The sequence below is a fragment of the Perca fluviatilis genome, chromosome 17 (genome assembly GCF_010015445.1).
Source record: "Perca fluviatilis chromosome 17, GENO_Pfluv_1.0, whole genome shotgun sequence".
Lineage (NCBI taxonomy): Eukaryota > Metazoa > Chordata > Actinopteri > Perciformes > Percidae > Perca > Perca fluviatilis.
Genome location: NC_053128.1, coordinates 14,501,870 through 14,525,207, shown reverse-complemented (window position 1 = coordinate 14,525,207; position 23,338 = coordinate 14,501,870). Strand labels below are relative to the sequence as shown.

Below are 23,338 nucleotides of genomic sequence, written 5' to 3'. Positions count from 1 at the left end.
TGTCTTCCAACAAGACAATGATCCAAAACCTAAAGCAAAATCTACAATGGAATGGTTCACAAATAAACATCCAGGTGTTAGAATGGCCAAGTCAAAGTCCAGACCTGAATCCAATCGAGAATCTGTGGAAAGAACTGAAAACTGCTGTTCACAAACGCTCTCCATCCAACCTCACTGAGCTTGAGCTGTTTTGCAAGGAGGAATGGGCAAAAATGTCAGTCTCTCGATGTGCAAAACTGATAGAGACATACCCCAAGCGACTTACAGCTGTAATCGCAGAACAAAAGGTTGCGCTGCAAAGTATTAACTGAAGGGGGCTGAATAATTTTGCACACCCAATTTTTCAGTTTTTTGATTTGTTAAAAAGGTTTGAAATATCCAATAAATTTCGTTCCACTTCATGATTGTGTCCCACTTGTTGTTGATTCTTCACAAAAAATTACAGTTTTATATCTTTATGTTTGAAGCCTGAAATGTGGCAAAAGGTCGAAAAGTTCAAGGGGGCCGAATACTTTCGCAAGGCACTGTATATAGATTCAGTTGAGGTACAGACAGCTATATATTTCACCCTCTTTCCTCCATGGTTTCTTTCTTTTTAACGCTGACACTGTGTGTGTGTGTGTGTGTGTGTGTGTGTGTGTGTTGTAATCAAACTAGCACACACTCATGCAAACGACACAAAACAAAATGGTCCAAATGTGGCCGTTCACCCCCCCCAGATAGATCATGTCGCGTTGCTATGGCAACTGCTGACAGCTAGCAGTCACCGTTGTCATGGGAACAGCTTGACAGGCTCGTAAAGAGAACTGTAAGACTGAGAGGGAGAGAGAGGATGCTGGAAGAGAGGTTAAAGAACAATGGGACACATCACAAAGAAGGAAGCAGCAGATTACACAGCCCATACGTTTTTTTTTTTATGTTTTGTTAAATCTAAATGTGCGATTGATATTTGTGATGGTCCGGCTTATTTTTCATGCTGTTTTTGAGACGTCTGTGTTTGCTGTCAAATGACAAAATAAGCAAAATCAAATAAATGTTGTAATGTGACGAGAATTTGTAGCTACCATTCATATTAATAGTGTTTCTATGGAGAAGGAAGGGATACATAAAAAAAGATAAATGCTACCATGGTAAGTCAGAAAGAAAGATTAGTATTTTCCATCTTGGCTTCAACATATATTTTCTCCTTCCCCTCCTCCACTACTGACTCCCCTCTACCTTCTCAGAAAGGCTTTTAGGTGATTAAAACACCACAATGTTTTTTTTTTTATTGCTATTGTTCATTTTCAGTCTGTCGCTGTGAGTGCCGATTGCCACTCTTTGAAATATCGTCTACTAGGTTTTTCACTTTGGGGCAACAAATTTCATCAAGTATCAAAGCACTTTATGGATAGAAACACCAAGAATTGAAGGACACGGGCACCAAAAACAAACGACATCTAACTTACTACAGTCACGCTTTTGCGGGTGTTCAGTCTGACTGACCGACAGAAAAAACATTGTCATCCATAGAGCATGGCATGACATTTCATAAAACGCTTTTTTCACTAAAAGTGTACTTCAACATGCATTATCACTTACATGCCAAATGATGGTATTTCACAACTGATCCTGAAAATAACAGTAGGCTATATACATAGTTAAAACATAGTAACTATGCCATAAGCCCAGGGTTCAACCTATTTTTTTAGACTAAAATGCTCTCATTCTCACATCTCTCTGGATCTTGAATACATACTTAATTTATTATACACTATGAACAGTCATAAACAACGCTAATCTGATCTTCTCTACACTTGAAATATTATGCCGTGTAAACACCAGAACATTTAAAGACCCTTATTTATTTTGCTCACTGTACTGCTGCTGCACTGTCTTTGAAGAGCATTCATTAAAAAAACACTTTCCTTTTTTCTTTCTCCGCCATCTGAAGGGCCACCTTTCAAATAGTAAAAAAAAAAATACTGAAAGAAATGCATCTTTAGTGCATAAATTCAGTGCACTAGAAAAAGAACCGGCTGCAGTGGAGGAAAGTTGGAGGACGATGGATGTATTATGACTCAGATAGATGATAAATGGGTGATGCTTTTGATTATTAGCACTATTGGCGTGTGGCTGCTAAGGTCAGAGTGTTAAGTTTCAGCTGGAGCTGCTTTTTTATGACTTTAATTCAAATAGACTTCTGTGTGGAGAATCCAATACAAGACTCCCTCTCTCCCTCCTCTCTCTCTCACACACACACACACACACACACACACACACACACACACACACACACACACACACACACACACACACACACACACACACACACACAGCTCTCACATGGTTGACAGATTGAGGGGGTGGAGCTTAAACCCAGTCTGACCCTGGCAACAACATCATGGTGATGCAACAGTGCGTGTGTGTGTGTGTAGCTGGTTTAATGTATGTAAATGTACTGAGGACCTGATCACTGTTTATTTATATCTACAATTTGAAATAAGAAACACACGCACGCACACACACACAGAACGACACTGCATTTGAAATGAGGATGATGACTAACTGTGTAGTCTGTGTAACTGTCCTGGTCCTTCCAAATGCTGCTGTCACATCCTGTAAATACGAGTGTACCATCTGTCCACCCAGCTCTGCCTCTCTGCCTCACTGCTGCTCCTCTGCTGAACTCAGAGATCAGCAGAGATGATCTATTTTTTAAGATCTCCTCTGACATCTGGTCAACTCTAAGCAGGAGATGGGCTCAAAGTGAAATAGCACCAGGAGCTAATTTTCACTTTCATCTGACAAAAAATCCTTAGTTGCAACAACTAATACCATTTTTCTACACTTTGAAATATATATATATATATATATTTCTCTATAAGTGACCTGTGAATGACATTGTTATGGAAAGAAAGATACCTAGAACACCAATACAGCTGTGTGTGAGGTTAACTGTAAGGGTAAAGGTCTGTTAACTGTACTGTAGCATTCTGAATTCTATTGATATTTCAGCTTGTGCTTTTTGATTAAATTGATAGCAATTGACATCCCAAAAAATGCTGGTAAATTGTTTAAATCAGCTGGCCTGCTCAGCTCCGATTGATGCACTGTTTTGGGATTTGACTTGGTTTGTTGTATGAAGATCATGCTGATGTTTTATCATAAGATTTGGGTATGGCTATCCCCTGTGCAGCCATCATACCACCAACATCTGAATCCTGCTGACAGGAGTCACAACTCCTGGTCTTCCTCTCTGAGCACCTTCCGTTTATTTCCACCCGACACCTCCACGTGGTCATGCCTTTCCGGCGTTCTTCTTTCAGAGCATAAAGTGGTTGTCAACAGAATCAGTTCCATTGCGATGCCATGACCGAATGCATGATGTGGAGGAATCTTGGCACTTTTAGAGAGGTTCACACAGATCCCAGGGGGCGATGGTGCTAAAAATATTCAAGAGCTGTCATTGACAATAGGCTGACCAATCGGCACAGCCGGTTCAGCTCACATGCTGATGTTGATGCCACACAAGGAAGTGGAGTATAGTTTAGTAGAGTAAGGTCTAAAAAGCCATGGAGGCACCCGTCCTCACTTACCTTCCTTGGAATAAAAAAAAAGAAAGTTGATTGATGATGAAACATCTACCACTTTTCCATGCCATCACCATGTAGGACCTGTTATTATGTTATGAAACCAGGTGGAACGTAGAATGTAGTTTCCACATGCATACATTGTTGTGTTTAAAATGAAGGTTAAATCCTTCAGGGAATACGTTCTTTGTAATTTGGGTGAACTGACTCTTTCACGCAGGAATTATGAACAGGTTTTTTCATAGTATCATTGTTAAGGCTTTGATTCACAGAAATATTAGTAGGTTTTGAAGGCTAATAAGTGGTGGGTCAGCTTTTCTGGAATATGGACTGACTCTTAGCATGAGAATTTCTGGAAGATTGCAGGCCAAATGGCATATGTGAAAGGGACATTTCTAGTTAGCTCAGTGTGTGCTATGGAAGAACTGTTAAAATAGATCTGCCTGCTGCATGTAGTAGCTTTAATCCCAGCCTTATTCACAATTTGATCTCTAGTACATCCAGTGTTGTAAAATGACTTTTATATCATGACTGAGAGGCAGGATTTCCATTACTTTTTCCTGTAACAAGTTCAATTTGACTGAATAATGGGAACATTCTCACCGCCGTAGCATTTCTCCACCAGTGTGGGTCTCACTCCAGCTTTGAAGAATGGCCTTTGCTGAGAGCATAACGAGGAAGCACTGCATGGAGAGCTGAAGCCATCTCATCTCAGTCCCATTTTAAACCATTCAGAACTGCAGCTCTTCATCAGTTTTATAGAGGAAATATATTAGGGGTTTATAACTGTAGACTGATTAAATGTTGGAACAGCCCATTTCTCTCTTACCTTAAGGAATGTTGTACAACTGGGTGCTCAGTGAGAGCCAGAATGTGTACCTCCTTATTGCACTTGTATACAGCACTGATGTCATGAAGTCCTAATGATAGGCTGTAGAACGAACATGTGGACTAACATTTTTTTTTATATTTTTGTCTCTTATTTTTTCCCTCCCACTGTGTGTCTCCTACTTACCCTTTTTCTTTTTCTCTCTTGTCTTGCTCTTATTGTCCCTCTTTGACTCTTTCTGTGTCCCTTCCTGTCTCTCCAGTCCACTCCACTCCACCTGGCAGCAGGATACAACAGGGTGAGGATAGTTCAGCTGTTACTACAGCATGGAGCAGATGTTCACGCAAAGGACAAGGGGTATGTACAAGTAAATAAAAAAATAAAAAGAATAGATTTGAATAGATTTAAGGTAAAACTAGATCATGCACATACCTAGACATGCTTAATTTAGATTTTTGGTTTGGGAGTTTGAAGAGGTGGCAGGTGTAGTTGCTAGACTGATTCTAGCTGTTCCCCTCAATTGATGTTCTTTAAAATTTAGCTTAGATAATTTAGGCAGACAGTGTGAGAACATGATAAGGTGTAATGAAACTAGAATTTTATCGTAAAGAATACATTTGGTGAAATAATTGAGATGCTACCAACATGGCTGTCAGGATGGAAATGATTAGTGCTAATTAGTAAATGTTAGCATGCTAACATGCTAAGCTGAGCTGGTGAACATGTTAAACAGTGTCTGCTAGACATCGACATGTTAGCGTTGTCATTGTGAGCATGTTAGCACACTGACGTTAGCATTTAGCTCAAAGTGCCTCTGTGCCTAAGTACAGCCTCACGTAGCTGCTAGCATGGCTACAGACTTGGGTTTTGTTACAAAATGCATTATTAAACTGCAGAAAGATGATATAGAGGTAAAGAAGTAGGGTGTTAAGTTCTGTGTTTAAATAGTTCAAATGTATATTCAGTGTTACTAAGAATGCTGTTTTGCTCTTCCAGTGGTCTGGTGCCTCTACATAATGCCTGCTCTTATGGACACTATGAAGTTACTGAGCTGCTGCTAAAGGTACATTCACACATGCTAGCTCAGCTTAGGCAGTGCACTTACTCTTAATTAATAGCATCATATTTTTTTTTTTTTTTCTCAACAATGCAGACTTTGCTCTTTTTCCTCCCAGCTACTTTTTTCGATCTCTCTATCTTCCACCCATTTATTCATCCACAATGCCTTTTGTTTTCCAGCATGGAGCGTGTGTGAACGCCATGGATCTGTGGCAGTTCACCCCACTCCATGAAGCGGCATCTAAAAACAGAGTAGAGGTCTGCTCCCTGCTGCTGAGCCACGGGGCTGACCCGACCCTGCTCAACTGCCACAGCAAGAGCTCAGTGGACATGGCGCCCACTCCCGAGCTAAAGGAGAGACTTACATGTGAGTGTGGTGCTTCATTTACATAAACTGCAGCTGCAGCTAAATGTGTCACAGTGCTGAATTAATGAATAGGTTGTTTTAGGATGGGTATATTTACACCAGGCATGTTTGGAGCAGTTGGTTTGAATGTATTGAGCATTCAGACATTTGGAAATGTGAATGTCAATCTTTTGATGAGAGAACTGTTGTTTTCTGGAGCTGAAAACAAGGAATTATGGGTTTGAAGAGAGACAGATAATAACCGCTGATAATAACCGTTCCACATGCTTGGAAAGCTTAGTAGAACAAAATGAAGTCTTGACTGGTGATAATATAGTCAGCTTTTTTTCATGTGTACTGATGAAACACCATAGAAGAAGAGTGCAAACAAGTCCATAATTTCTACTTGTCATGGACTAATTTCCTCTGTGGCAGCAAAGCGTACAGAAGCTGTCAGAAACTCCTTCAGGTTAAACTTGGCTAAAGCAACCCTCACAGGGCTGACAAACTCTAAAAGATGCTCTCTCGTCTGTGTATACGTTGTGAATACTAATATCCTTGAACAACTATGCATTAGGTTCCATTTTGATTTCAAGTTGATTTATTTTTGCTCAAGATGTGTATCCAGATAACCTTTCACAATATATTCATACTCTTCTCCACTGTTGCTTTTCAAAATACTGATTGTGTTTGGAACATGTGTCATGTATTTGTGCATCCATAAAAGCAGTACACCCCCATGCATGTGTTCTCTGAATTGAGCATTTTGCAGATGTATGTTAATTAAACAGAACGAGCGCTGTAATTAATGAAATATATTTTTTACATCTGCACAGTCAAAGCAGACAAGATAAGTGTTTGCCGATGCCAGAAAGATCTTTGCAACTCTTTGAAAGTAAATTAGTGAGTCAGCTCTCTCGCTGCTGCACTTGTTGCTTTATCTTTGTAATGAGGCAGATCAAACAAACATCAAGCGCTACAAGAATCATACGCCGTCATCAGTTTATGTATTACTTGCAGTACAATTGCTCCTATTAGTTGTTGTTTTTTTACGAGGTTGTGTCTTTGAAACACATCTCAGTGGGACATTTGCTGCAATAACCAGTTTTTTTTAAATCAGAATATTGTAGTATTTCTTCCACATGAAGGGGGGTTATATTTGTTTGGCAGTTGAGTAAAAATATCAACAATCTTGTTTTGTATGTAATTGTAATTGCATAGGACATCATAGAATTCATAGGCAGCTGATGAAATGCAAAGATCAAGAAAATAAAACCATTGACATCATATACATTTGATTGGTTGCTGTTCAGCAGCTGTTTGTCAAATCTTGGACTGTCTGTCATTTAATGCAACAACAACGGCAACTAATAGATCAGATTAAACGTTTACTGTAATGGTTTTGCTATCTTAAGAATGTTTTAAGCCATTTCAAGTTGGCTTTTGAAAGGAGCTGCACATGAAACCCAAAACATTTGTGGGGCACTGTGGTAGACTAGCAAGATAAAAAAAAAGACTTCAAGTTTCTCTTAAAAGAATAAACTGCAGAGGCAGCTTCTGTCCCCCCCATTCATCAGCTGTTTTTTTTTATGGTGTTTGTTTTGACTCATCTCTCTCTCTCTTGACCATGTTCCCTTGAATTCTGTGTGGCGCTCAAATCATTTGTTGAAACCTTTGATTATAAATGCATGAATGCCGTCGCTCGATCGGTAGATAGACTTGAACAGACTCATTTTTATGTAGTCTGAAATGCTTCTGAAGCAAAATAGTTTTTTTGTAATTTTTAGTCCTCGGGGGGTATAATCACTTATTTCCGCTCCAACTCCGGTACACAGAATGGCATCATAAGTCATTAGTTCTCTGGTCAAAACTTTGAAGTAAACTTACTGAAATATTGCTATGCCACAGAGGCATTGCATGTGAAAGAATCTATTGTTGTGGTCAGGTGAGAACCTTGTAAATCCAGATTTGTTTAAGTATGTCATTTGGTTGAAGCGCCAGATGCTCCTCTGTGGGTTTAGATGCTTTGGGTTCGTAGGAAACCTGTCAAGATAAACTAAAATTTCACCTGAAACCGAGGCTGCTTTCTTCGTTCCTGACATGTTAACATTGTGTGTGTTTACTGTAGATGAGTTTAAGGGCCACTCGCTGCTTCAAGCTGCTCGCGAAGCTGACATGGCCAAGGCTAAGAAGACCCTGGCCCTGGAGATCATCAACTTCAAACACCCTCACACCCACGAGACTGCGCTGGTAAGATGAATACACACACAATTGCTTTACCGCAAACACATATTCCTACACTGGCGCAGAGGTGATAAAGTGATGTTTTGTTTGTGTGTTAGCATTGTGCGGTAGCATCGCCGCACCCCAAGAGGAAACAAGTGACGGAGCTGCTGTTGAGGAAAGGCGCCAACGTAAACGAGAAGAATAAAGAGTAAGTGCTGTCTTAATCTGCTCAAAAACAAAAAGTGAGATTGTTAGATTTGGATGCTAACTGTACACTGTCAACAAAATCATTAAACAAAGAAATTATTGCAGGCTGATGTTGGTACTTTTTAACTGAAGCTGCTAATAGTTGGTATTTTGTACAAAGTAGCACACTTAGATGAGCATGTTTTTGTAAAGGTGTACTGCTTGTAAAACAGAAGAAACCAATGTGGAACAATCACCTTTATCTCCTCCTTTTTTCTCTTCTCTCTGTAGTTTCATGACTGCTCTCCATGTAGCAGCAGAACGTGCTCATAATGACATCATGGAGGTGCTACAGAAACATGGTGCCAAGGTAAACCACAGTGTTTTCCATATTCACTTAAATCATCTATCATTTCTTTCATATCTTCATTTTCACCTTCATCCAGCTATTTATATATTCCTCTACCTCCACCTTAATCCTTTTTTTCTTTTTGTTTGTACATCCAGATGGGGTTGTCTCTTTCTTATCCCTATTTACAGTTCCTATTAAGGTTATTCACGCTGCATTGAATTAAAGTAGATTTAATGTGGCACTAATGAACAGAAAAAGTACCCTTTAGTGTCAACATGAAAACAGATCTCTACATAGTGAAATTAATTACAAGTATAAAATACAAAATCACCCTCAGAATTAAAGCGCGAGGGATTACTTTCAGAGCTGCCATTTTGATCTAATAGTCATAAAACAGTCATACAGGGTGAAATTCAGTGAGGAGTGAGTCCTAATTTTCTTTTTTCAGTCTTGCTAGTGCACATAGCATTCCGGGTTGGGAGAAAAACGTGCTCTGGTTTATTGGCATTTCTTTAAACCAATCACAATTGTCATGGGTGACGCTAAGCTCCGCAAAGAGCCGCTGCAAAATAGTCGTGCGAGAGAAGACTGAGATTTGACAGCTAGCTGTCTCAATTTACCCTGCAGAGATCTGAGGAGCAGTCAACCATAGTCCTCATAAATCCACCAGAGTTTAAAATTTGTGCACAAAGAAAGCGGAAGGAAACTGACATCGGCGAAAATACATGCATCCGGCGGAATTTCCTGCAGCACCGAAGCAATCCCGGAAGTGGAACGTCAAGGATATAGACTATTCTCACCAGACACACTGTAAATGAGGCTATTTGAGGGGAAATGGATTCATCAGAATGTATGTTAGTAAATTAAAGACATTTCATCAGAAACCAGAAACTTTTTTTTTTTTTTTTTTTTTTAGAATTGAAGACACTACAGTTTAGGAAAAAATGTTCCTCTCAACAACCGTGATATAAAGGTGCTTGTGTTTGCAGGTGAACGCCCTGGACACGCTGGGTCAGACGGCTTTGCATCGTGCAGCAATGGCAGGCCACCTTCAGACCTGCAGGCTGTTGCTAGGATATGGGGCAGACGCCTCGCTGGTGTCACTGCAGGGATTCACTGCTGCTCAAATGGGAAATGAAGCTGTTCAGCAAATACTCAACGGTATGCCTGTGTGTGTGTGTGTGTGTGTGTGTGTGTGTGTGTGTGTGTGTGTGTGTGTGTGTGTGTGTGTGCGTGTGCGCGCGCCTTGTTTTGGTTGCTATGCAGCAGCTAGCAACAGTGGGATTAACTGGAATTGTTTTTGAAAGGTCAGTATTGATACTTTCAGACTGAAGTTGCAGATTGGGTAAAGGCAGAGTGAGCCAACTCACCTGTTCTGTGTTAGAGGAAACGCCACATTACATTACTGCATGTATTTCCAGATTAAAGGTGCACTGAGGTTAGTCTGGCAATCACCAGACCAAGCTCAATCTTTTAAGATTGAACATTAGTCTGGGAGTGTGTGCATAGTTCAAATGACTCTGTACGCAATTGGATAGTCCTTCAACCAATCATACCAACGATCCGGGTGGCATACTGGTCCTCCATCAGCGCGACCAACGGTGACACGACCGCAACAACAGGTTTGAGCTGAGCTTTTGGCCACCAGCGGGGTTAGGTGGTAAATTAGGCAGTTGGCAGTAAGGCACACACGTCATTCTTTTGTATGAATTGTTCCAGGGCAAGTTTCTGTTCCGTTATCAGAGAAAACTTGCCTTTGAAATCTTTTAAAACAGCAGCGACAGCAGCATCAACGGAGTACTATGCTTCGGTGGCCGCCATGTTGAATGTAAACAAAAAGCTGCTTGCCGTCGCTTCACTATCGTCATCGTGTTAAGCCCGCCAATATTGCGCCAGGTGGAATAGCCAGTTTGTGACTGGTCCCCGCAGAATTGTAACGGAAGCAGAATAGATAAACGTACAGGTTTCCAGCCTGAGCTGCGGGGTGAAATCAAATCGCCGGCAGATCGGCCTGGGTTTACCCAGTCTAACACTGTGGAGCTTCCCTGTAAACAAACGCAGAGACTTCAAGACGTTACTGCGCCCAGTCAGGAAATAGCCAGACTAACTGTTTCCTCGCTCCTTTCATTCTAAGCTAAAATAATCAGCTGCCAGCTGTAGCGTCATATTTACCACACAGACATGAGTGGTGTCAATCTTCTCGAATAGATTGACACCACTCTCATGCGAATAAGCATAATTCCCAAAATGTCAAACTATTCATTTTAAGTAGAGCACCTGTAGAGAAACCTCCAGTATATCTGCCTGCCCTGATATATTGGCAAAACTTTGTCTAACCACAGCATTGTAATCATCAATAGGAAAATCAGTTGTACAGTACATTCTGCTGTACAGGGTGAATCATTCTCTACTGTCAGTTATTGTCAAGGTGCAAATCAACACTGTTGACTGTAGACATTTTTCCTATTTTGAATGCAGCACGCCTGCTCTTGAAGTTTTCCATAAACTAACATGCAGCATTGACCTGGGTTTCAGTGTGGCCAGGGACTTTGTCTAATGTCATCTTCTCTCATCACCATTTGCAGAGGAAACATTTACTTTCACGGTTGTGCAAAGCATTTTTATTCTGTGATTGTCCAATGTTTTGCTGTGTAGAGAACGTCCCGGTGAGAAACTCAGATGTGGACTACAGACTTCTGGAAGCTGCTAAAGCCGGAGACCTGGACACTGTCAAGGTAGTTTGATTAGGATTTGTCACATTTTGTTACTGATAGTTGACATTATCCCCTACTGTTTTTTTCCGGGTATTAAAGGGTTAAATGAGAGACAATTAATTTCCCTTCAAACAATCAATATCGCCTTCATTTGAAAAATTAAAATGGGAACTAGAACATGACCTTGGTATGTGTAATGACACCAACCCTGGGAAATAATTTTACTCCGAGGGAGCAGAAATCTTTTTTAATTGCCTCATTAAGGTTTGGAAATAATGTGGAATCCTGTCCAGAAAGATGTGCGTGAAACTTGACTGGCTGCATGATTGAACAATTATAAATAAATGTATTACCCCTAAAAATGACTGAGCTCCACAGATTATACAGACATCCAGTGAAGAAAATGTGTATGTATGAGTATATTGTCCTTAAATATGTAAAAACGTAATTGGCAAATCTGTAATTAAGGACTTTAATTCATGTGAAGCAGCAATACACAACATGATATGAAGAACTACAGATGGGCTCAAAACTTTTAGAATCTACCTTTAACAGGGGCTCATTGAAATTGTGACACAGATAATCCTGTCTTCATTTTTAAATGAAAATGGAACAAAATGCCCTGACCTTTGTGACTGCTCTTGTTACTCTTATGGAGTCCTGGTCGTAGGGATTTTTTGTTAAATGTCAGGTGGATATTGTTGGCCATGAATCTAATGTCTTCTGTTCACATCTTTGTGTTTTCTGTCCACGTTGATTCCAGTAAAATTGCAAACATTTCTTCTTTTTAAAGGCCATATTTTCAATCAAATAACATTTCTGACCGCAACACTCGATATAATCATAGCCACTGTTAGCAATTTGATTTGTACCGGGGCCCACTCGTGTTAAAAATGTAGGCGCACATGGTGCTCTGTAATATGCCTCGGATAAAACTACCCACCAAATGTCAGGACCCGGTAAGATCCGGCAAAGCATTTGACAAAAGTATTTGGTGTAGAGTGAAAATCATTGCGTCTTTACTTGCCGAGGCAGACCGTAATGGGGTTATCCAGATGAAGAGAGTCTGTCAGCGTCTGAAGTGTGATGCTTCGGCAGGTAGGAAGGGAATTGTAGCAGAGCAGGCAATGAGGCTTTCTGTCATTTTCTTTTTATGTGATGCACGCGCGTGCACACACACACACACACACACACACACACACACACACACACACACACACACACACACACACACACACACACACACACACACACACACACACACACACACACACACACACAGCTACTGATTGACAGAAGAGAAATAATTTCTACTGTCATCTTTTCCACTGTTGAGACTCAGACTGTGACTGTTAGAAAGATTGGAACACTAGAGGACTAACAGGTCAAAGAACAGCAACATGTTCTACTGCTTTCGTAGCAGCTACATTTACTGTTTATATTTTGTATATTATTAAAAGTACATTTAGCAGCTAAAGAGAATCAAAAATAGAGCCAAAAAGGAGACTGATTTTGGACTTACATTCTTCCGGTGGCCATAAACACGACTCTAAATCAATGGTAATGTTGTGGTTTCTGCTGCTACAGTTTTTTTACGTTTTTTTCCTTAAACCAGCTTTCATAAACCAACCCGACGCTGCCTCGATGGCAGTTGAAGTGAGGGATAATAGCTTGATTGATGAGTACATCTGCCAGCTGGATGTTTTATTTTATTTCCTGTAGAATAGGATCCTGGAGTGTGGTAGAAGGAAACTTTAAAATAAACTTCTCACTGTGTCTCCTCTCAGTACTGAACTGTGTAATTGGGTCTGCAATAACTGAAAAATGTTCTGTGAGGAGCAGGGTAGCAGGTGTCTGCCTCAGTTCAGCAGATGTGCATTAACTTCAGTTAATAACTTCAATATTGTTGCTGTTGTTCCCTAAAACCCTTCATTTAAAAAAACAACATATTTCATTTCACGGACACATTTTTCATCATCAGTCATGGTGGGTGGGCAGAGGAACAGTTTTACTCTTTTCTCTATTTTTGTTTCTCTTTCTTGCTGTCTCAAGTACTGTCTGTTCTTCTTTGGTGTTGGTTGCTGTTTGTTGGCTCTGTTTTTTAGGGAATTAAAAGGATGATGTAAACATTTGAGTGATATAATCTCCAGATTTATAAGTTTACATCAGCCTTCCTTTTTATGTATCAGGGTGATATATCACCTCTTCACAAGATGTTTCTACTTTGACAAAAGTGTATTTACATTTGGTCATTGCTGGCCACTGTATATCTGACATAGGTTTAACAGTCTACAGCAATGCTGTACTTACAGGTGCTTTAAGCTAAATGCTAGTTTTGACATGCTAACAGTGACAATATTAACTGATGTTTAGCAGGTATAATGTTTACCATTTTCACCATCGTATTGTAGTGTATAAGCATGCTTATTTGCTAATAAGCACACAAAGTACAGCTGAGGCTGATGGTAATGTTATTAGTTTTCAAAGTACAAAAATGCACCTCATGGTGAAAGTCAGGGGATCTGGTCCTAGCATTGCTAAAACCGAATTAAATTAGCCATAACATAAATACACTAGTTTCATTGTGCTGAGAAAGACAACCTGCTAAATTCAAGGCCAGACAGAGAAATGTTCCATATCCATATTTGTATGTAGATTATATACGATTTACCCCCAGTTATCAGAGAAAAATGATGGGTCCAGTTTCCTACCAGTCACTTTTTCAGATCTTGATATTTATTACGACTCATCATCCATCTTCAGTAAGAATGTGTTGTTGTTGCACTTGAATATAAAAAAAAAAAAAAAAAAACTGTTCACATTGTACTTGATGAAAAACCTCTGGAAATGATCTAATCTCTAAATCAACTTTCTTTGTCCTTTTTAAAGCTGAATAATAGAAACAATAATGTGCTACGTGATTGGTTATGCAGCCACAGAGCGTATATTTATTTGTTCATGGCTCTTTGGTAGATCAGCTCTTGAATTTTAAAAAGCAGATATTCATTTTAATCTTCCCTCTTTGTCTCGGTCTCTTTCCAGTCCTTGTGCACGGCTCAGAATGTGAATTGCAGAGATCTGGAGGGGAGACACTCCACTCCCCTTCACTTTGCTGCCGGCTACAACAGAGTGTCAGTGGTGGAGTACCTGCTGCACCACGGGGCCGACGTGCATGCCAAGGACAAAGGGTGGGACTCTTAAGTTATGGTTTCATTTGTAGTAAACGTTTACAGACTTATGTTGGTTTAGAAAGTACGTTGGTTTTGGTACAGTTCTGGAAATTCTGTATGTGCTTTTTCCATCCACAGTGGTCTGGTTCCCCTCCATAACGCCTGTTCGTACGGTCACTACGAGGTGGCCGAGCTGCTGGTCAGACACGGAGCCTCGGTCAACGTGGCCGACCTGTGGAAGTTCACGCCACTCCATGAAGCCGCTGCTAAGGGGAAATACGAGATCTGCAAACTGCTGCTCAAGGTTAGACATGCACTTTCCTCTCCTAACGTCCAGCTAACCTTCAGTGCCATAAATGCATGGACAACCTTAGTAGCAATCAACTCTTGATAAAACTCAGTGGTAGTCACTGCCGTGAAAATCCGACTAGTGCTGCATATTCAAAGCTGCATAAAGTGTACAAACAAACCGTATGGATCCAACTTTTCCGTTAAATGACATGTTATTACAGCCTATGAAGTATTCGCTCAAAGGTATGACTTGTCATGCCCTCTGGGAGTTTTTTAAGCCCAATTAGACTACAAGGCTGAAAATATCTGCAGTGCAGTAATACCTGAATTCCACATCTCATTGAGTCTAAATGAGTCCTGTGAAATGTTGCAGTTTTATAGCTGAATGTGGTTTTGTTTTTCCTATCATCAACACCTCCAGACAAGGCTACATCACCGAGGGTTGCGATATGGGGCCGCATAAATTATTATTAGATCAACACACAGGGCGCGTGCAGCAAACCAACAATCACACATCAGCTGCAGAGAAAATGTGCTTCTTTGAGATATTAAATTCAGAATTCCTTTTATTGTCATCGCACGATGAGATTAAGTTTGGAGTAATAAGAACAACCTAACAATGAAATTAAATACTTAGAAAAACAGAATGTAATTAAAGTATAAAGTATAAAATATACCACACAATTAGTTAAAATTGAGAGTTAAAAACTATTGCTCAGAGTCAATTATATATTTCAATGAACAGTTTTGCATGAACTGTCATGAGTAGCATATGAAACAAAACAAAAAGAATTAGCATACCAGAGAACGTATGAGATTGACAAGGTCAAAGTGACAAACTGGTAAAAAAAAGAAACGCAACAACAACAAGCAACATTTCAAAGCAGCAATCACTAATCACAATAACTGCAATTGAGGAGTGCTGGTGGTGACAAAGTAAAAGTGGGATGATGCAGTGAGAGAGTGTGGAGTGGTGTATGGTGCAGTGGAGTTTCTGGGATAACAGTTATTGTTGAGTGGAGTGGGCAGTGTTAGGGAAGGTGGCAGCTCTGGGGGGAAAAAGCAGTTTCACAGTGTGAAATCAGACTTGGCAAATAAATCAATGACTAAAACCTGCAGCAGAAGAAAACATCACACCTGTGTGGAGCGACGAGGAAACTTCCTCAATTGACCCCAAAATTGCCATATTTTCATCATGTTTTCCACCGTTTGAGGTTTGACTAATGTTCTTTTAATCGCCTTCAATCGTCTCATCGCAGCCTCTTCTGCAGTGGTTGTAATGGCACCTGACTGGGGAATTAGTGCCACAAGCTGTTTATCTTGATGCACCAACTCCTAATGTCCCTGTAACAGCAGCGGGTGGAAACTTACATTCATTTGCCTTTTTTTTTTTTAGCCGGTGAAAACGCAGAGGTAATATCTATTATTTAGCATTCTATTGTACTTTGTGTGTGAAAGGCCCATAGGGAAACTGAGATTGATCCAAAGTTGGGAAGGAGGAGTTTTTTCTTGAAACACTTTGTGTTATTTGGGTAAGAACAGTTGATGGTTTTGGCACTGGACTAATACGGTTGGTTTTCCAAGAAATATTCACCCCTAGAGAGCATGAGAGGTCGCTGGGTGGTTTGATGGTGAATTATATGCAGTGGCATTTACAGTCACCAGATGTCAAGCCATTTGAACACCTAAAGGAGATTTTGGACCGACTCCACCATCAACATCACAAATTGAGTCAGCATCTTTTGGAGTAATTATGTTAAGGAGCATTGATGCTGTTCTGAAGACTCGTGGTGGTCCCAGCACCTTCCTAAGAACCTTTATGTTGGCTTTTCTTTTAATTTGACACCCATCTATAGTTGCTAACTTGAGGCAAGTGGGGGAACTCTGACCTACAACCGTAAGCTGCTTTTCAGTGCTCATGAAGACCGGTGCTACTGTAGTTGTCTGGGCGCAGAACTTTAGCACGTCCAGCAGCTTTGTTTATGTCCATCTACTACAAGGCTGGCTCCTATTAGTGGGAGTTTAAGTACAAGTGATTGTTCATCCTCGTCTGGTGTAACCTCAGTGATGGACTCAATGTCAGTTGGGTGTAGATAAATCCCAGTAAGTGCTCTCGAAACAGTCCTGGAGTTCAGAGATACAGTAGCTCCGTCAGGCCACGCTTTCACTGATCTGATGGTTGCAGTAAGAGGTCTGGAGGTTAGAAACACACACACACACACACACACACAGATGGTCGATTCTTCAAGGTGGTGGGAGGTTTTGGCAGTTTTCCACTCTGCTGGGAAAATCCTCACACTGTCTGTACTAAGCTTGTGATTGTGATTCTTGTATGAACATGGCAGTGCCCTTATTTCCCCTTTAACACACACACACACAAACGAGTAACAGTGTGTGTTCCTGTACTTTGGTGCTAATGGCCCTCGGGATGCAACTGTTCTCTCTTTTTGAATAAACTGTTACAGAGTTCATCAGGAGGTTCTCCTTTTGTCTGCTCTGTTAGTTGTCAACTTTCTATTGTCCCCTTTCATTGTTGGATTTGTGCTCAGAATAAACCTCTGCTGCATTCTCAGTGCTATGATATTCTGTAGGGATCTTATGAGATATACAAAACGTGCATTAGCATTTTCTCTGTTAGGAAAGAAGTGCAGGAACATAATGAATTTCTCCTTCAATCAAAAGGAGAATCTGCCTGGTAAGCACTTGGCATGAAATGTGGGAATTTACATGATTTAAGATTTGGGTGTGATGTATCATAGTCCTGCCAACGGTCGATCAAGCAGTGTGACATCTTGCGATATGGCTTTCTTCTGATTGTTTAGACTGAAATACCTGAGCAACTATTGGATGGATTGCCAAGACATTTGGTACATATATCCATGGTGCCCAGAAGATTAAACCTAAAGACTTTGGTGAGCCCTAATTTTTCCCGTAGCGCCACTAGCAGGTTGACATTTTGGGCTTTTAGAGAAATATCTCAGAATGTTTGCCATGAAATTTGGTTGAGATGTTTCATTTATCCCTCAAGATGATCCCTTAACTTTTCATCTACCGCCATCATCAGGTCAGACTTTTGAATTGGAATTCCTGCAAAACTAATGACATTCCCATCAGCCTCAGCTCTAATTTGGGTTTAGCGCTAATTAGCAAATGTTAGCATGCTTAACTAAGATGGTGAACATGGTAAACAGTACATCTGCTTAAAATCTGCATATTAGCATTGTAATTATTGTTTAGGCACGTTAGCATGCTAACATTAGCACTTAGATAGTCCAGCATCATAGAGTTGCTTGCATGGCTGTGTGCTCTTAATCTTGTTTGTAAACAAATCAAAAATGTAAAATGCGTTACCTTTTCTGAGCCTGATAACCATTCAGAGAGCTTACAGGTTCCAAAATGGCTCACTATTGTAAATGGAACATCTTTCATGAACTGAATATAAGCTTAATCCAATGGAAGAGTAACAAAACTGACATGTATTTATATGTAAATGTCCCCAGTTATTACTTAAATGGGTCTCTATTCTAATTTTCCTGGATAGCGAATAAATTACAGCAGCAGCAAAGATATAATAGAAATTGAGTAGGGCAGAAAAATCTGAACGTGGTTAGGTTGAAAAACACTTTTAAAAAGGGAATACAGCCATGAGAGATATTTAACGGACAGTTTGAGGCTAGCAGTGGACACCAAGGGAAGTGGTCCCACAACATAAAATTTTAATGAGCGGGTTTTCAAAACTTACAATGAAATGACAAGTTAAACCGTTACCTAGGAGACAGTTGAACAAAGAAAATGTCTGCTCCCCCCCCCCATCTTCAGGATCTCCAGGGTATTTGGTGTTTTCCACTTCATGGATGTCCTTTCCTCACCTCTCTACCTCCTCTTCGTCTTTTCCTCTCTCCTTCTCTCCAGTGATTTACCTTCATCCTCTTCTCACTCGTCACCTGTCATTGTCTCTTCCTCGTCTAAGTGAAACGCTCTCACTGGGGTTACGACGATAAGGGATCAATTATAGCTTATGTTTTGTACCAACATTCCGTTTTACATTTTTTTCTTTGTTACAACAAAAAATATTCTGTATTTTGATTGCAAACACTGTCTGCCATATACAGTAGATGTTGGTGTGCATTTACACTGAACCCCATTTTGCCCTCCTCCTCTCCAGCACGGAGCGGACCCCACCAAGAAGAACCGAGATGGTAACACGCCTCTTGACCTGGTGAAGGACGGGGACACCGACATCCAGGACCTGCTGAGAGGAGATGCCGCGTTGCTAGATGCCGCTAAGAAAGGCTGCCTGGCTCGGGTGCAGAAGTTATGTAGCCCCGACAACATTAACTGTCGGGATACGCAGGGACGCAACTCAACACCTCTGCACCTTGCAGGTAATATGCATGTAGAATCACATTCACAGGTCATTGTAATAAGTAAGCACCTCTCTGATTATGTAAAGCTCACTTTGCAGACACATTGAGATGAAAGATAAAGCCATGTTTTTTTGTTGGCGTTTTGGCTGGAGTTTCCAAGAAGGAACTCTGGAAATGGCATATTCGCTGGTGCCAATCACTCTGGCTACAGCTTTTCTGAACGCCTATGATTTTGGCTCAGTGAAGTGCCAAGAAGAAGGCAATAAACACACCCAGACAGCTAAAGCCTAGAGGGCAAAAACACATTGTTGGCTGAGACAATTTACCCATTTATTAATGATTTTTGATCAAACCAAGTGTGTGTGTGTGTGTGTGTGTGTGTGTGTGTGTGTGTGTGTGTGTGTGTGTGTGTGTGTGTGTGTGTGTGTGTGTGTGTGTGTGTGTGTGTGTGTGTGTGTGTGTGTGTAAGCTTTAGCAGGCAGATCCCTTTTCACTCAGGCGGCTGATCTAAAAGGAGGACACTCAAAAATTAAAATGGAGCATGAGTTCCTAAATTTCACCACCAGACCAGCTCATGTAATGCATGTGTTTTTTTTAAATTAATAAATAAAAGTAGACCGTAAAAAAGACTGGTAAACTAAGAGTTGAAAAGCTGAGGGACCTGGCCTGAAAAGAGCCCTGGTGATATATCAAGTACTGGGAACAGCCAGGCAGGAGACCTCTGCCTCAGCATGTCAGGCTGTGTTGTGGCTGAAAGGGGATCAACATGCCTGAAATATAACTGAGAGCCTGACCACGCAGTGCCTGAAACGTTTTAAAAATAAGTTCTAAAAGGAACAGGGAGCCGATGAGGGCGGTTGTCTTTTTTTAGTAATCGTTAAGAGCTGGACATCAGCGTTTTGGATAAACTGGAGATGGGTAACTAATTTATGGCAACATAACACTATTACCTATCATGTACTGTAACAACCTTGGATCTCACAACAACTTGATGAAGTTTTTAAATCCTGATAGCAGAGAAACTGTAGGTCTTCAAAGGTGCACACTCATACTCATGTATTTATTTAGGATCTGTAATCATGATAGCATCAGCTTCAGAGATAACAAGAGACACACCACTCTGCATAGACAACACAGGACAAACATGTCTTCAAACCTTGAAGAGCAAAAAGGGCCAATATTCAGATATAAGGTTTTTATCTTAATGCTTTTTATATTTTCTTATCAAGATTCCCATACAATGATGAGCACAAACTCTGACATGATGTGAATATTACCTTTACGCACCACAAAGGACTTTTCTGACAGCTTGCTTTTAGTAAAGCATGGTGTCTAAATGAAGTCACTCCCCAGTGGAAAACTATGCATTTTTAGACTAGAGAGTTTCAGCTTTTGTATGATGATAAAGTTTGTCTTTATTAACAAATAATTTGCTAATAGCTAATTTGATGAAGACATACATACTTTTGGCACTTTTAAAGTTAAGAAACTGCTTAAAAAAGGGTTTTGAAGGTCTGCCATTTCTTTTTCTTCATACATCTGACCACTTAGAGCCACACACACCCACGCACCCTCTGCCTTGATGTACTCTCTTGTCAAAGGAAAAGATGATTATACGCTGTCACACGACAGCTGATGTAGGCTGACATGTCTCTCTGCCTTTCCTCCCCCCCCATTACCTGACTACATTTTTGTTTCTCCTCTTTTTTTTTTCTTCTTCTATTTATCTTCCTCTACTTTCAACCACCGTCTGTCTTCCTGCTGTGTTTTCCATACACCCCCCCCCCCCGCGCCACTCTCTAGCCGGCTATAACAACTTGGAGGTAGCAGAGTATCTGTTGGAACATGGAGCCGACGTGAATGCACAGGACAAAGGAGGGCTGATACCTTTACACAATGCTGCTTCATATGGGGTATAACAGACACACATTCACTCACGCACACACACACACACACACACACACACACACACACACACATTCATTCTTCACTCACTGCAGACCTTGAGTTCAGGTCATAAGTTCAGTTCAGAGATGCTGCCCTTATTCTTTTTGATATCTGTTGATATTTATTTTAGGGTGCAACATTTTACTTCCTATATTTAAATGTTCTTGTTGTTGTCAACTCTAATGCAGCTAATTCTGCCTCATTTGTCTTATGTAAACATCATGAAGTTTACTAACTGTTATGAATTCATATTTGAGGCTTTGAATCCATATTACATGTAAAATGCGTACGACAATTTCTGAATATTGTAGCTTGCATCACATATGACAGTAATAACCTCACTTATTTCCACCGTGTTTTCCAATTTACATTATTATTTTTATTATTATTATTATTAACCTTATTATTGCAATTAGGTTCCCTGAAGAAATGCATGAATGTAGTTTTTCCTTCATCTTGTTTGTCACATTTTACTTATAGTTTGACAGCATTCTGCTACTAAAAGAGTCATGAAACACGTTTGAATGAAAACTTGATGAGCTCTGAGTTTTGGAGACACACATACAAACACTTAGCATCGCCCACTGGTACACAGAAACAAGTTACCTTGTGTTTGACGCTGGAGACAGATGATGAGGGAAAAGAACAGGAAGAGATGGAAAAGACCTTTGGGAAAACAAGAATCATGATGGAGTTAATAATTCACACCATTTCGTATTATTACATCCCACATATTATTTCTGATCACGTTTGTTATAGCACTCATTCACCAGACTTCACATATTTTCTCATTAAATGCTTTTATTGCTGTTGTCTCTTCTCCTCATCCTGCCACCAACTCCTCTTCTTTCTGCTCTCATTTTTGTAATCTCTTTTTGTAACTCTTCTCTGAATTCCTTTCCTCTCCTCCTTCCCCTTTTCATCTTCTGTCTTGTTCTCTCTGTGTCTGTCACCTCCTCCACATCGACCTCCTCTCCTCCGTCTAGCACGTGGACATAGCTGCCCTGCTGATCAAGTACAACACGTGTGTCAACGCCACAGACAAGTGGGCGTTTACTCCCCTCCACGAGGCGGCTCAGAAGGGGCGGACTCAGCTCTGCGCTCTGCTATTGGCCCATGGAGCCGATCCCACCATGAAGAACCAGGAGGGCCAGACACCGCTGGACTTGGCAACGGTACGAGAGGCTTTCTTTTAAATGTTTCACAGTATTCATCCTCATTTCTTCATATTAGGAGTCTTGTACCGGTTATGAGTCATGTCAGATCATTAGCTTCAACTGATGTTTGACTGGTAATGGTTAACTATTCAGACAGATGAGCACCAAGAAGAAAGTTTTCAGAAATTTGGAATGTGGAACAGGTAGTGTCCAAACTTCTTGCACCCTAATGAGGCTTCCTAATGAGGCTCCCTAATAAGCCTCCTAATAGGGTTTCTTGTTTGCCTGTAGGTACCATACCACAGTTTTCCAGAGAGAACATGTCACTACAGCTGACATCCACATGAAGTGAAGTGCAACTTGTGATGTTGCTTACATTAGCCCACAATTCTGCTACAGATTAGAGGACACCAAAAAAGATGCTTGTATCTGGGGACTTGTTGACTAGGGAGAATAATTCTCTTCTTGGCTGGTATTTCGAGGCACTGCAAGAAAAAAAAAGATGCAAACACAAGCAACTTGGCAGTGAGACAATTCAACTTTTGAGACAGAAAAATTGAATTATTCTACTTTCATACTTACAAATGAAAAGTTGAATTCATATGAAACAAAAATGCACCGTTGCTCAATACATGACACTCAGGGTTTTGCTGCTACAGCCTAACTGGGACTGGTGTGACCAGTAGCTTACTGAGGCTAATCTTAGAAAATTTTAGATAGATATGGCTATACAATGCACATTACTGTGTCAGTTCACTGACTTTATGACTTGTTATGACATTAACAATACGTCTGTCTACATCTTGTCATTCCGTCTGTCTTTTCATCTGTTGCAGGCTGATGACATCAGAGCATTGTTGATTGACGCCATGCCGCCAGATGCCCTGCCAAGCTGTTTAAAACCCCAGGCCACTGTGGTGAGTGTCCACACACGTACATACAAGTATAGACAGAGGGCTTTCAGCTTAAACGTAATACTGTGGTGGCCACGTTATGCGTTTGCTGTAAGAAGAAACTGCTAACATATGTGGAAAAGGCTAAAAAATAATAATAAGCTTAGGCACATTAAGTGTGAGAGTTAAAGTGTCTGTTGAACTGTAAGCAAATAGTTGAGGTATGTGC

The 23,338-nt window shown here is 40.5% G+C and overlaps 1 protein-coding gene across 2 annotated transcripts in view; it reads left to right on the top strand.

Annotated features, from left to right (window-relative positions):
• Positions 1-23,338, top strand: part of tnksa (tankyrase, TRF1-interacting ankyrin-related ADP-ribose polymerase a) — an 81,895-nt gene that overhangs the window by 48,817 nt on the left and 9,740 nt on the right. For both annotated transcript variants that reach the window (XM_039779904.1, XM_039779905.1), the window contains 14 exons: positions 4,664-4,758; positions 5,398-5,464; positions 5,641-5,827; positions 7,935-8,056; positions 8,149-8,240; positions 8,510-8,588; positions 9,560-9,731; positions 11,226-11,305; positions 14,327-14,472; positions 14,593-14,758; positions 18,911-19,130; positions 20,916-21,025; positions 22,046-22,234; positions 23,053-23,133. In XM_039779904.1, the coding sequence (XP_039635838.1) occupies positions 4,664-4,758; positions 5,398-5,464; positions 5,641-5,827; positions 7,935-8,056; positions 8,149-8,240; positions 8,510-8,588; positions 9,560-9,731; positions 11,226-11,305; positions 14,327-14,472; positions 14,593-14,758; positions 18,911-19,130; positions 20,916-21,025; positions 22,046-22,234; positions 23,053-23,133 (1,806 nt within the window). The remainder of the gene's footprint in view (positions 1-4,663; positions 4,759-5,397; positions 5,465-5,640; positions 5,828-7,934; positions 8,057-8,148; positions 8,241-8,509; positions 8,589-9,559; positions 9,732-11,225; positions 11,306-14,326; positions 14,473-14,592; positions 14,759-18,910; positions 19,131-20,915; positions 21,026-22,045; positions 22,235-23,052; positions 23,134-23,338) is intronic.